The sequence below is a fragment of the Haliotis rufescens genome, unplaced genomic scaffold (assembly GCF_023055435.1).
Source record: "Haliotis rufescens isolate VD_foot unplaced genomic scaffold, xgHalRufe1.0.p SCAF_1, whole genome shotgun sequence".
Classification (NCBI taxonomy): domain Eukaryota; kingdom Metazoa; phylum Mollusca; class Gastropoda; order Lepetellida; family Haliotidae; genus Haliotis; species Haliotis rufescens.
This window is the reverse complement of record NW_025963779.1, coordinates 65,820,171-65,835,418: the sequence shown is the minus strand read 5'-3', so window position 1 is coordinate 65,835,418 and position 15,248 is coordinate 65,820,171. Positions and strand designations below refer to the sequence as shown.

Here is a 15,248-nt window from a genome sequence, read left to right as displayed (position 1 = left end):
ATCTTATTGCCAGGTGAGCTTCAGACATCAAAATGCCATCAAAGTCACTGTTAATGTACCTAATGCTGTGTTGTCATGAGGCAGGGTATATTTGTTTCAGTTGTACACTGTTTTAGCTGGGTATATAGAAATTTATCAAAACGTCACTGCCCAAAAAGATTGAAGTGTTCTATAAAGTGCATGTGTCACCTCATGGTAGGCAGTGGCGGCTGTGAGTGGTATGGCTGACAGCAGGCTCTCCAGCAAGCTCACCAGCACCACCAGGAGGATGTCCTTCTCTGCAACCCTGTGGAACGGAAGTGACATTGGTGTAATGCAGTTCTTGTGGCCTGAGCAATGTAATATTAATGAACAATTCTACAGCTTTATGTGAGCCTTTACAAAAAATATTTCCCTTAGTAATTATTGATAACTATTTATTAATCATCAATTAATTATCCATTAATTATCTTTCCAAAACACAAAGGACTCATTGTTCTGCAAAATGATATAATCAGACACAAACAAAATTAAAATAAAATAATAACTTATGTAGCTAAGTCCCCTGTAGCAAAAAGGATAGAATGATTTGGTAGATGGACAATATTTTCAAAATAATATTAGAGATCAATGAGCAAAATCCTGATAATGCAAATGCTATCCCTGACCTAGAAAATAAGGTCAATGTCACCATAACTAAACGGGACTCAATGACCTTCCCATCTGAACATTATTCATGAAGTATATCTTGAGATTTCACAAACAAACTGCAATAAAAAGGGGAAGTTTTCAGTGACCTTGAAATGTAAGGTCAAGGTCACCATCAAATATCTGTGGACTCCAGCGTTTGTGATATCTCACAAACGTACTGACCAAATGCTGCCCATGACCTTCCAAATAAGGTCAAGGTCACCATGGTGAACCAGGATGAGAAGGTCCCAAAGGCACCTTGGAACAGAGTCCACGTACAGCTTCTGGGCATAACTCGCTATATGTCTGAAGAGGTCTGAGACTCCACCCACCTGCCAAGTTGCCCGATGGTGTACAGCACAGTCTCCTGGAGCCTGATGTTGTTGTCGGACCGGGCCTGGAAGTAGACCTGCTGAAGTCTGTTCATGATGATGTTGTCCACGCCTCCCTTCATCTCTCCCTCTCCCTCCTCTCCCAGCAGGTGCTGAATCACCTCACTGAAACAAGGTATACAATGAGTGAGTTCGCCATAACACAGGTTTGAACAGTATTTCAATTATAAAACAGCAGGTCAGCAGTCAGGCAACTTGGTGTTGTAAAGAGTTATCCCCCTTGAGTGATGTTTCATTGCTCAAATTATTATGTGTTTGGTGCTACAGTTTGCTTTTGTTCATAGAGGTTATGGATAAACCCTTTTTCTTGTATGCTATTTAACATTTTCTCTTTGTGGAGTTAGGCCTTACTTATAGTTGTTGTAAATTAATGTTGAAGGAAAGCCAAAAATGATGCTGGTCACTTTCAATTTTTGGTGGAATCCATGAGCATTCATGCCAATGATTGTAAGATCCTGGTCCGCCTAAGGGACACAACTCTGCATCAGAATCACCTGAAACGTGTCCTGACTTGATGGTCCGTGTCTTCTACCAGCCCGAGACACTGATTCAACATGGCCACTGTGGTTTGGTTGTGGGACCGAATACTGATGTGACTGAACATCTGTCTAATGCTCTTGATGAAGGCTGAAACCATGGACTCTCATACAGACACGTAAACTCACAATAGCAGCACATCGCAGAATTATCCAAACACAGACAGCAGTTGCATTAAATATCTTTTCCTCCCCTAATACAACCTCAATTATCCAGTGTCTTATCTCTCCATTCTATGACAAATTCCCCGAACCCATGCAACACCATAGCTTCATTTCTGAAGTATTGTCACCACCTCTGTCACTCCTATCTATAACACAGCACAGTATTTCTCTTGCTCATGAGAGTAATTTCACTGAACAACTATTTCTAGTAAGATACCATTTGAATCACAAAACAAACACCTGCATTCACATCCAACGAGATTGGTTGGTTTGTTGTTTTACGCCACACTCAGCAATATTCCAGCTACATGACGGTGGTCTGTAAATAATCGAGTCTGGACCAGACAATCCAGTGATTAATATCATGAGCATCAATCCACGCAATTGGGATTGATGACATGCATCAACCAAGTCAGTGAGCCTGACCACCCGATCCCGTTAGTCGCCTTTTACGACAAGCATAGGTACCTTTTAAGGCAAGTATGGGTTGCTGAAGACCTATTCTACCCCGGAATCTTCACGGGTCCCACACACAATGAGAGCACTGAGGCTGTCTCACCTTTCTTAATAGTCACATCACCTATCTCCAGGAGCTGCAGGAATGGACTGAACAGCGCCGGGTCAACACTCTTTGACCTCTCCTTCTGGGAGCTGCATCCATCAGTCTTTCCTGCAACCGTAGCGAGTGAGTGTACGTTAAGTGCAGCTTTGAAGATTTTGGTTGTTGTTTATCGCCGCACTCAGCAATATTCCAGCTATATGATGGGGGTCAGTAAATAAACAAGTTGGGACCAGACAATCCAGTGATTGACATCATGAGCACTGATCCATGCAATTGGGATACAATGACATGCATCAACCAAGTCAGTGAGCCTGACCACCGAACCTGTTTGTCACCTCTTATGACATGCATAGTCGCCTTTTACGGCAAGCATGGGTTGCTGAAGATCTATTCTACCCCGGGTCTTCATGGGTTGCAACCTTGAAGAGTTTTCCCATTACATCAGCTCATGGCCAAGGTGATGCCAGTTGTAGTGAGAACACTGAAGTGTATGGTGCTAACTGTGCATTTCACAGCCATGGCTAAGCTATGCAAATGTACAGTGTGTTTCAGACCTAAAACCACTAGACATATCTACCTCTGCCCCTTAGGGCCCTTACCAACAAGTACTGACATAAATAAGCAACTATCACTAACATGTTCAAAGCTCATTAATTCAAGAATCACATGACACTGTTTGGCCCTGAAAACCTCCCCGCCTCACCTTGCAGCTCGTCACACAGTGTGCACTTGATGCTGAACTTCCTGTACAGGGGGCCACAGGCAGCAGAGAAGTCATCACTGAAACACACACAACAACTGACATGATGTCTGCCACCTACACTCGTGGAAAACAGTCAAAGGTATCAGAAACCAAACTGTACTTACAATGCAAGTAATAAATAAGAGGATTTATGGATGGCAACTTCTTCATATGAGGAACACAACGTTTCGGAGTATATAATATACTTCCTTTCTCAGATGAAGGAGTAAGTATATACTCTGAAACTTTGTGTTTCTCATGTAAAGAAGTTGACGTCCATAAATTCTCTTCTTAATGTGTATCACTTCTAAATGCCATTCAAAGACTTCATGCAAATAATGTATAATCATGCATGTGTCATAAACCACATTGAGTTTGGATGTGTGAGTTTGGTTTTATGCCATCATGAACAGTATTTCGTTCACATCACAGCGTGAAAAGATGGAATGTGGTGCAGGTCAAATGCTTCCTACTTTGGTGAAACCAACCAGCATGAGTATGGTACAGACAATCCCAGAAACACGAGTGAGTGAGTGAGTATGGTTTTACGCCGCTTTTAGCAATATTCCAGCAATATCACGGCGGGGGACACCAGAAATGAGCTTCACACATTGTGCCCATGTCGGGAATCGAACCCGGGTCTTCGGCGTGACGAGTGAACACTTTAACCACTAGGCTACCCGACCGCCCCCCCCAGAAACATGATCAGGTGGAATAATAATAATAATAATAATAATAATAAGTGCATTTATAATGCGCCAGATTCCATTCACCAAGTGGATGCTGACAGCGCTACACTATTATTATCCCGGTCAATGGATCAGTGAGCACTCGATTTTCATTCTCAGCTCCCTGGGGAGTATACAACCAAAGCTGCCTGTGAGGCGCTAGAAGTTTAACAGGAATCTTGGACTAGCACCCTTTGGTCCCAAGATAGTGCAGCAATGGTATTTAACCAATAACAATTCAAACACTCTCTCTAATACAATTCCAGTACCAAATGCAGGCTAATGTTCATAACATGTCTGGATATCTTCCTCCTCCTCATGTGTCATTCTGTTGTTTTCTTTGTCCTTGAGGTGATTTCGTCCAGTTGTTTCTGTTATCTCTGTACAGCCTGAGTGTGCTAGCCCACCTCCTCCGCCCATTAACAGTTATCACACTTGTTCGTTCTAAATTGAATCTTTCTCAGAAATAAAGTGACCATGGTGGTGACGAGACAGTGTCTGCCCAGAGAGTGGAAGGAAGGTGGAACGATCCCTGGCCTCATCACATCAAAAGATGTTAAAGGATGGTACTTGTAGCTACGACCCGTGAAGATCCGCGGTAGGATAGGTCTTCAGCATACCATGCTTACCGTAAAAGGGGGCTATGTTCGTCGTAAGGGACGACTCTCAGGATTGGGTGGTCTGGCTTGGTGATGCATGTCATCATATCCCAGTTGGGTAGATCGATGCTCATGATGTCAATCACTGGATTGTCTGGTCCAGACTCGATTATTTACACACCACCGTCATATAGCTGGAATATTGCTGAATGCAACATTACACAGCAAGCTAACAAACTTGCCTGTTTAGAGCTTGGCCTGTTTAGGGGCTAAGACAAGGAATGGTCGGCTCGGAGTCAGTATAATGTGTCTGAGTGGGGTATTCATGTTAAACTGCAGCATGGTATCTCAGTAGGATTGATACAACTGGTGGACTAGTACAAGCAGACACATCCATTATCACCTCTCCTGACCATGGTGGCAATCATATATAGTGAATTCTCCTGCATCTGAAGTTCCAGAAAAAACACAACAGTGAAAGAACAGCTCACCACTTGAAGAGGGCCTTCCGACTGACAACACATGTGATGATCCCCAAACTTGTGGCCAGGGTTTCAACAATTGGCTGGTGTTTGTCCCCAGTAAGAGGGCTGCAAGAACAGATGCTCACTGTACTGTAGGACATTACAAGACTTACATTTGCCTGCCAGCAGATGACCTGGCTGCTTGGTATTTAATATGAACAATGTGTTAGAAAATAAGTCAACGGGAATTACACACTTTACATATTTGGCAAGTTCTACAATCGTACTACATAAACTGGAAGTATATAGGATTTGAAAGCTTTCTTGTTGCAAATGCTTGGTATTTAATACTACAAATGTGTTAGATGATAGGTCACCAGGAATGACATATTTTACATATTTAGGAATATTCTATAATCATACTACATAAACTGGAAGTATATGGGACTTGAAAGATTTCTTTTTATCAAATGGCACTACATATTTCCACAGCAAAATTCAACACTTAGAACATAATACTTTAGAAATAGGTTCAAATTCATTTAAGTCAGGACCACACATGTTGTTATTCAATGGGACTTATAGCCTTGTGGAAGTTACTCACTGCAAGAAGTTCGTAATGAGATGGTTTCCATTCGGTCCAAGGTTGAAGAGGAATTCTGGCATAACCTGAAGTGACGCCAGGCGGATGTCTGCACTGCTGTCAGCCTGAAACGAGGGGAGTATCACTCCATAATACAGTCACTCTGTAACAACTCTTCAATAGTGATATCTGCTTTGTTCATATCACAGAAAGTGCCAAACTTACGAAAGTTTGAGTGAAGATATGGATCCTCCATTTTGATGCCACATCTTTGGGCAGCAGAGACAGGACCCTCAGACTCTCACACAATGTGGCTGTCTCTGAAACACACCCAGAAACAGGTCCAGTTGGCTAGGAGGAGCTTAAAGGCTTACATTAGCATGCTCACATTACCGGAACTATTTTGTTTTCTCTTGCTTCAGGTCAATAGTTATTAACTGGACCTTGCTCAACTGGAGGTCACAATGAGCTCATCTGGTCCTAGTCAGTGATATCCTCTCATACATCTCATATTTTGGGATCATCAGCTGGTTTGTCGATGTCAAGTTGGCCTAAAACTGTCAGTTGCTCGTATAATACAATTTTTAAACTTCTGTATTCCTCTTTAAATCTCACCAATGACATCAGACAGAGTGTTGCTGAGCTGGGCAATCTCCTTGGCCCTGACAGGCCTAAGGTCCAGCCAGGACAGGTCATTCTGGAAAACATACAGGTCTTGATAACAAGAGCCCCTTGTTACAGTGGGAATTTACAATCCTTCAAGACATATTCGAGCCACATCAAAGAATGTCGCAGATGTGCAATACAATCAGCCAACACTTTAACCCTGTTTCATGACTATAGGGAAAGAAAAACCTTTAACATGGTATACACTTGTTAGTTTGTTAGCTGCCGAACTCTCACTTAGCACTACAGCTGCTGTATGAAGGTGGCCTGCAAGTAATCGAGTCTGGAGAAAGCAAACCTGTTATTAATCTTATCTGCAACTTCCCATGCTGTCTGAGATGTTGATAAACAATAAACCAGGTCATTTAGCCTGGCCACTTGCTCCATATTGTCACCTCTTACGAACAGTATAGTTTGCTGGGGATCTGTTCTTACCCAGAATCCCCACTCGTCTGACAGACGTGTATAGTGCAAGATATTACAAGTAAACTGGATACTATCAAAAACGAAATCAAGCCACTCCAAGTAATTACACTGTTTAATGATGCAGGAATGAACAGTCAACCCTTTTCTCTTGATCCTTGAAATGACCCTTCTACATTTGCCAAACATCTAATGTTTTTTTCAATTTTCATAAAGTCACAGTCATGACATAAATAACCACCCATGACCATGATGACCATTTTCAGTACTTGCAGTATTAATGATCCCCAAATATATTTTGTACTTACTGGTAACCATGGCAATGACAGTATCCAAGCAAAATCTGTCAGAATATCAATGTCGGATAGAACTGAATCTGAAAACAACAAGTCTTATGTCACACAAAATGTAAGGCAATGAAAGGAAAAGATGCTGCAAAAAGGTGTCAAGCATGTAATATAAAGTTAATCCTGCACATTTCTGGCAATAGTGTGGCCGGGTAACAGACATCAAACATGCAGAAAGTCTCGAGTCTTGAACGTTCACAAATACAGAATTGTGCATAAATGAGTACGACTGCCATCAGCACAATAAGAACGATACATGGATGCATCAGTTTTCTCTGTGCTAGGGCTGGGACGGGTACTCGGGTCGGGTGGGTCCTGAGTAGGACCCGGGTACCCACAGGACTACCCGAACACGTGGTTAGTCATGTGATATTATTATTTAATGAAAAAAACTCACCATAGCATTGTGGCTACACTATAAGTCGCTAATGTTCACATTTTTTTCTGACGATGCACACATTCGTTTTGAATGTATATATGTATGAGTAAAGATAAAGCTTCAGTCAACTTCAGTGTACACAAGATCTGATCATTTGATACACATATCTAAATAGTTTTGCCAGTGCTGCGGTAAAACTGTTCCAAATCAGACATTTTGTTCCCAACACTTGAGACCAACAACAGGTACCCGAGTAGGGCCTGGTAAAAGGGGGTCGGGTACCCAGGTAGTAAATTTGGACTCATCCAAGCCCTACTCTGTGCCATCAAAAAGTATCGAATTTGGCTACTTTTCATGTCTTTTCATGTGAGAAGTTTCAATGTATCTAATCGCAACCTACTCTTAAGACACAATTTTTATTGCAAAGAAGGGAATCGTTCCAGTCCTAAGGGACACTATTGTCTAACCCTGCAGTGCCAGTAGAGTTCCTATAGACTGTATGATGATGAGGACGCCTGTGTTGATGGTGGCTGGGGACAGTTCGGTCTTATCCTGAAACAAGTACTCTGCCCAGACGTCATAGAACTGCCGTAGAAGCTGCTTGCTCAGCCAGGTCTGCAGGACACAAGGACTGCAAGGAAAGCTTTGATATACACGCAATTCTTTCAAAGTGTCATTTTCTTAAAGTGAAATATCATGGATTTACAGGACTGTTGTCCAGTGGGACCATTAAAAATGTTTAAAATAAGGCTAAAAAAAATTGGTTCTTCAGCAATGACTATTGAAAATATAGTGCGAGCAGGCAGTGCTTTTTTTCTTTCTTTTGTTTGGCTTGTTCAAACTAGTATGTATCCAAATAAACAGTTGTGTACTATCAACCTGGAAAAGGGCCTCACTACATAAACAAACATACAAACTCCCAAGATGCGCAGTTAAGCAGTGCGCATGTAAAGGAAAGTTACTGCGTGCTAAATTGGATCGCATTGTGTTTAAGTATTATGATTTTTATATATTTTTTTTAAAAATGGAAATAAAAACGAAACGTGCGGCAGACTTTACGATGACATGGAAGGTGCTTGAGAAGATTATTTTATTTTTTAGCTTAATGTACATGGATTGCATATGATCAATTTTAGAGACGACCTTCTTACCAGACCTACTGGCAGACAGGCCTAATGTGATCACTGCTAGAATGAACTGAAGTGATGTTAACTATACAGAATCAAATTTCTTGAAAGTTAACCAATAAGCAAATTAGTTTGTCAAGTCCATATCTCTATGACACATGAGAGTATTACCGGTCCTCCCCTGTGGTATTCTGGCAGTGGACAATTCCCCTTGCCGCCAGCTCAATCACTGTCTGTATGATCTTCAGACATGACATGTGGTCTGTCTGAAACACAAAAAATTAAAAGGGTATAATATCTTGAACCAGAGTATGGTGCATAGATCAAATTTCATAATTGTTGCCCCATAAAAGCGAGTCCTTGGACATGAATTGAATCAGAAGTCTTTGTTTCCTGAGCATAAAGATAGGGGAAGAAAGTCCAAATGCTATCAGGTGTGTAAAGTTGTGTTTGAGATGGTATGGTGATTGCACAAAACAGAGTCATTTGGATGAGTGAGTGAGTGAGTGAGTGAGTGAGTGAGTGAGTGAGTGAGTGAGTGAGTGAGTGAGTGAGTGAGTGAGTGAGTGAGTGAGTGAGTGAGTGAGTGAGTGAGTATGGTTTTACGCCGCTTTTAGCAATATTCCAGCAATATCACAGCGAGGGACACCAGAAATGGGCTTCGAAATGGAATCGAACCCGGGTCTCCGGTGTGACGAGTGCACACTTTAACTACTAGGCTACCCGACCGCCCCTTTACTGGATGATTATTTATAGCATCATGCCAGTCGAACCCAACTCAAAACATAGCTATGGGTCACAGGTTTTCTTTACAGAATGGAGAAATAACACACTAGATACTTGAGACTGCAAGATATAAAGCTATCCCCATCTTCCCGAGGCAAGAGAGTTAACTGACTTTAAAAGTCCAGTTTCCGCCTTTGCCGAACTAGGCTGGAATTCCTGGGCTCGATCGTAGCACCACCAGTGGTTATTACGAGTTATGTCCCTTCTAAGCCTCTCCTATGGACTAATCAGATTCCGGCTCTCGTGTCACTTGCATTTGTTTCAAACAAAATGCCGTTTGTTTCAAACAAGGGTGGAAACTGGACTTATATAGGCAGTTAACCCTCTTGCCTCAGGGGGATGAGCTATCCCCAGAGTTGGGACACTACCTTTCTGTTGATGATGGACATCCTCAGTTTCTGCATAGCCTGTTTGAAGGTGGCGGATTGCTTCTCGAGGTTGCCCTCATCGTCATCTGACGGCTTTCTATGGATAAACAACATGGGGCCTTTCAGTTTCTTCCCTGTGTACCACAACAGCAAACGTATTGGCCTCCTCTGTTATATGTTAAATGGACAGAATGTGGTGACATGTTTGGATTGTGAGTGACATAGTGCTGACAAACCAAAGATCAGGATCAGGGAGAATCAGGGAATCAACCAATGACATGTGGATCCTGCATGACCAAGGGAAGCAACTCTACAGTTAACCACTCACTTGCCCTACCAGCAGTTCAATTAATTTGGAGACGCATTAATTTCCAGATTTACAGTATTTAGCATAACCTTATCCTCACACTGCTGCATGGATCGATCAAATTGTTCATTGAAACATTGCTGATATACGAGTTTCAAATGTCAATCATGTCTTGTTTATGCCTAAAATCTGTATGTTTTCACTGGATTCGTAGTCCGTGTGTTTTATTCAAAATCCTTAGAAACTACAGGAAAATTGTAGGAGTAAACAGGTCTGCAACGTGCACACCTTAAACCATAACATTTTGCCACCCTAGTATGAAAGGTTTATTTCATTAACACCACATTTTATTCATTGATGTAACTGATACATTATTGTCAATACAACACCTTTTTCGCTTCTGTGATAGTCCTGGTCTCTTGTGTTTATCCTTCCGGTCCTGCTCAACATCTACCCTGGTTGTCTCCCCTTGTTTTGGCAGCTGACCTTGAAGATCGATCACAATGAGCTGATGCAAGGGGTTCACAATGAACTGAAAATAAAGATTGTTTGTTGCAGAATGGACATTGACGTCATTAGGGTTTAGATGAAACGTAGCCAGCAACCTTGAGAGTTGTTATTCTTAAGTATGGTCAAAAGGACTGGTTATTTAACCTTATTTCGCTAGTCCTTAGAGTTCGTACTAGTCCTGCTTGAACCAGACAAAAAAATTTCCATGCATTCATTTTCTGTCAGTAAATTCAGTTCAAGTTTGTAGTAAAATTGAAGCATTGAGAACTGGTTCAGAATTGTAGCCCACAAATGCTGCTTGTCAATGAGGAGTACCACCATTTGATTTATACCTGTCATCAGCACAATTTAGTAGTCTCCTGAATTTCTAAAGCTGCAATCAGCCAGATCACACACTGAAACAACCTGATATTCGAGATAGACTGCTCTTACAATGGGATACAGGAGATCTGTTCTGCATGCGATCCCCGTCTGGGTGCATCAAGCTAGAAGAGTTACTCACTACTCACGAGTTGCGTCTGCTCCTACAACTTGACACACATCAGACATCCAGGCTAACCAGGATACTCTCATATCCACAGTCTACTCTCCAAACATGACAATCATACACACTCTCACAAAAAGAAAACTTATTCTCCTAAAGAAATGTTTTAACCTGACCTCGTAAGATATTGTTGATCCAAAGACTCCAAACAATGCCCTCATGAGCTGCTGTCGGTAGTAGCAGAACAGTTGGCTGTGTCTGAGGTCAGCCGGGAACTTTCCTAGAAGGTGACAGATCCAGTGTGACATTGCCTGCCTCATGTTGTCAGTGCGGAGACCAGTCAGCCCGAGTTTCACAGCCATGTCAGCAAGTCTTTTCAGCTGGTCCTCAGCCTGGCCAACAGACACCTGGTTTATCTTGAAGGGCTTTGCATCTGCTGCTATGAGGCCATTCATCATCAAGGCACTGTTTTCTTCAAGTTCTTGTAACTCACTGAAGGAAAATTCTCAGAAATCCAGTGTGATACTATACCAAAACTTACCACAGGTACTGTCTGATAAGTTTATGAAATGGCTGACATATGGATGTTTGAGAGGCTACATGAAAGAACTCTCTGTGATATAATACTTGGTGGCAGGGTCACGATCACAAACTTGAAATAGTCAAGAAATGATGACAAGGAGCGTTATGGATAACGACTTCTTCATCACAGTACATTACGTTTATAACGAACATGCTTATAACGAACTGACCGATATAACAAACTTATTTTTTAGCCCCGGCCATTTGTTGTATATACATGATATATGCTGTAAATATGCTTATAACGAACTACGGTTATTACAAACTAAAGTTAGTGGTCCCTTTGAGTTCATTATAACCATAGCTTACTGTATATTATACACAACTAAGGACCATTTCTTGCCCTTTTATAAGATTATCATAACCTGATGAAGGGTCAATTAAGTTGCCCTAACTCATCCATAATATTGTTTGTCATAATCAGATAGGATTTCTAAACGCATATCAAGACTCTCCGTCAAGAAATTATTTGGGTGGAATCAAATGTTTCATACTTTATGGACTGTTTTGCAACAGCAGGTGACAGTTTATTTCTACTCCACCTCACCACCCCAACCCACCACCCCAAACCCCCAAAAATGTGCAATGGACAAAGGAGTGAGTGAGTGAGTTAATGCTTTACGTCACATCGGCAATATTCCAGCCATATCGTGACGATAATGGACAAAGGAGTAAGACAAGAGGCCTAAGAAGATGACAAATCTTTCCGGCCACTAGATTGGCAAAAGGCACAAATTCAGTCCCTGGTTAATACATGTACCAAGTTTGGATGGAAAACCTTTTACGCTTTGCAAGATATCCCCTGGAAACGAGTTACAGACGGAAAGGGTTCTTTTCATTATCCAAATAAAAGTAAGAGCAGCTTTTCATGACATTCCGTCTGCTCACCTATCTGGCACATCATCACAGTCGGTCAGCAGGAACTCCAGCAGGCCGGCCACACAGCCCAGGAAGTAGTCCATCACCAGCGTGGGCAGACCGGTCGAGGCCAGGATGTCGGACAGGAGGGACAGGGAACACTGGAAACATAGAACTTCGTCAGGAATGTCCAGAGACTCGGGCAGGAACAGGCCAAGATCGGCAGATCCAAACAATTTGAACAACAATAATACCACAAGAATTATATACCTTGTAAACCTCACCGATAACTTTCATCCAAGAGAGCCAAAATTGCAAATACTTTGAGCTAGTTGTGTGAGTAGAAGTATTCTGTAGATGTCATGTAAAGTAGAGTCTAGTTCTCAAGAGTCAAGTCGAGGGTGATTTTTAACTTTGAAATCCAGTTTTTTCATCTTTGACTCCAATATGATACCTCTCTGCATGAAGACTGACAACTCCAATATGATACCTCTCTGCATGAAGACTGACAAGCAGTCTATATGGCATCTACATCCAACTTGGATCACCGCTGAAGGAATGTATAGGTTTTCTTTTGTTCAAATCAAAATGTCCGAATCAGATTTGCTTTAGAAAGGTGACATCTGATTGGATTAAGAACCCCCGCATCCTTCACCTTCCTTCATTTGGCAGTCTAAGTTCTCTCAGGGTTCACCTGTCGTTACCTTCAGTGGATGAGTTGTCAGATCTACAAGCACAGAGGTGTCATACCAGAGCAAAAGATTATCAAGAGACTGGTTGTTTGTGAGCTTACTATTTTCAGCTGGATGTCCCCAAACTCCAGATGGCAGCACAGACATCCCCACAACAACTGAACATGGTGCGGGTCTACCACACAGACCTCATGCAGCGAGCCGTGGACTATCTTCCTGTAATCATCAGAAACCAGTGCCACCATTATTAAAACACCCGCTGGTGGGACAAGGGGTCCATTTAACCATATCGCAACACTACAGCAGTGATTTATTAGATGTGAAATACTGCATCCTATATGCATAAACATTGAAAAGAGAAACAAAATTATTACAGAGTGCATCCTACAGGATGCAGAAAATTTGTTTAGGAATGACTGCTATTACAAAATTTGGTGCCCCTTAATGTTAATTTCCATACATTATCATTTAAAAAATATCATACACAGTCACATGCTACATGATCTTCTTGCTACATCACTTGTAGAAATGTTTCAGTTGGGGAATTCCCTATCTGTGCCACTGAGCATGTGCCGTTATACATCACTTGTGATAGAGGACTGTATTCAATTTCTTGACATTTCTCTAGGGACCCACTTTTAAAATATAGAACCCTTACAATTAAAGTCCTTGAGCCCCCTGAACCCAAAACTAAACAACCCAGGTAAAACTGTGCATTAGTACTGTGATAGTTGAGTATCTTTATTGGTCCACAATGCAGGGTTTGATTTAAGGAACTTGATTCAACTTGTAACAGGTGCATGTTGACATGAAAACCAAGTTACACCAGTCAAAACCAAGTTGCACCCTGGTCCCATACATTTATCTACATAAATCTAATCTCAGATCTCTGATGACTGTCATCAGGGCTTTACCTAGACTTACAAAAGTGGGGGTCCAGGGGACCCCCAATAATTAATTTTAAGGGTCCTTGCGGGCAAAATGAGGGTCCTGTAAAGTAATGAAATAATAAAGTGTACTGTATGTTTTGATAGTTAATTTAGAACCTGGAAAAAATCCATGATCATCTGGACAGATTTTTGTTGTTGTTGTTGTTGTTGTTTAACGCCACACTCAGCATTGCTCAGCATTGCTCAGCAATATGACGGTATATGGCGGTCTGTAAATAATCGAGTCTGGATCAGACAATCCAGTGATGGACATCCTGAGCATTGATCCACACAATTGGGATCGATGACACACATCAACCAAGTCAGTGAACCTGACCACTTGATCCCGTTAGTCGTCTTGTATGACAAGCATAGTCGCCTTTTACGGCAAGCATGGGTTGCTGAAGACCTATTCTACCCCGGATCTTCACGGGTCTCACTTGGACAGTGGTAATGATTGATGGATGACAACCATAACTGTTCTTGAGGTACATAAGGTACAACAGATATTATTGTGCGTCCCTTCTCAACAATTGTGCGTACTGGATGCACATTTGTGCTTCACGTAAAAACCCTAGTCATCATGTTTAATACATCCAGATGGATCTGAATATTCAGGATATTATTACACTTCTCCTAACACAACACAACTGCAACTTTTTTCTTCAACTTGATCATATTACACCGAGTTCAAAACATGTCTCTTAACATCCGGGGAGCCCATTGCCCATGGGTTACCAACCAGAGTTATCCGTCCCTGATCTCTCATGAAGAAGGATATTGCAATGTGTTGTGTCAGGAAATAATCAGCAAATTGCTGGTGAAGTTGTCAAGGAGATGAGGGAGCCATCTCTGACTATCATTCGGTATAATACACAGAAAACTGAAAATGCTTCTGTTTGAAAATGAGTACTGTAAATCTGGAAATTAATGAGTCTCCAAATAAATACGACTGCTGAACCCCTAGCCAAACATGCGACTCAATCCCATCCCCAGTGGAATGATACATATCCTAACCTTTATCCCATCAAACAGCAAACAGCACTGCTAACACACAGTTTATATGTTTACTGTTGACTGGCATTGAGGAAGTTCAAAGGCAATAAAATAATTGAACCAACCACAGTTCACTGATTGTTATGCAGAGGTATCAACAAGCTTGACACGAGTGTTTAGAACTCTTGTCCCTCTCAGTGATAACTCACCGGATGCCCATTGTGTAATTACTATTCTTTGAATGACAGTTATATCCTTGTTAAAACTGCTGCTCAGTAAACTGTGTTTGTGTTTAAATATTCAAGTTGGTATTTCCGCTATCCAAAGTGTACAGTGAGGCTGTCTTATGTTGAT

The 15,248-nt window shown here is 41.6% G+C and overlaps 1 protein-coding gene across 6 annotated transcripts in view; it reads right to left on the bottom strand.

Moving 5' to 3' along the window:
• LOC124142375 (serine/threonine-protein kinase ATR-like) overlaps nt 1–15,248 on the bottom strand; it is a 75,209-nt gene that overhangs the window by 45,337 nt on the left and 14,624 nt on the right. For all 6 annotated transcript variants that reach the window (XM_048399722.1, XM_048399725.1, XM_048399737.1 and 3 more), the window contains 17 exons: nt 13,071–13,185; nt 12,308–12,438; nt 11,014–11,329; nt 10,233–10,375; nt 9,537–9,633; nt 8,554–8,648; nt 7,723–7,886; nt 6,838–6,905; nt 6,056–6,137; nt 5,666–5,760; nt 5,462–5,565; nt 4,885–4,983; nt 3,028–3,104; nt 2,322–2,432; nt 1,556–1,688; nt 1,002–1,166; nt 190–286 (listed from right to left, as the gene is read on the bottom strand). In XM_048399722.1, coding sequence (XP_048255679.1) covers nt 190–286; nt 1,002–1,166; nt 1,556–1,688; nt 2,322–2,432; nt 3,028–3,104; nt 4,885–4,983; nt 5,462–5,565; nt 5,666–5,760; nt 6,056–6,137; nt 6,838–6,905; nt 7,723–7,886; nt 8,554–8,648; nt 9,537–9,633; nt 10,233–10,375; nt 11,014–11,329; nt 12,308–12,438; nt 13,071–13,185 — 2,092 coding nt within the window. The remainder of the gene's footprint in view (nt 1–189; nt 287–1,001; nt 1,167–1,555; nt 1,689–2,321; nt 2,433–3,027; nt 3,105–4,884; nt 4,984–5,461; nt 5,566–5,665; nt 5,761–6,055; nt 6,138–6,837; nt 6,906–7,722; nt 7,887–8,553; nt 8,649–9,536; nt 9,634–10,232; nt 10,376–11,013; nt 11,330–12,307; nt 12,439–13,070; nt 13,186–15,248) is intronic.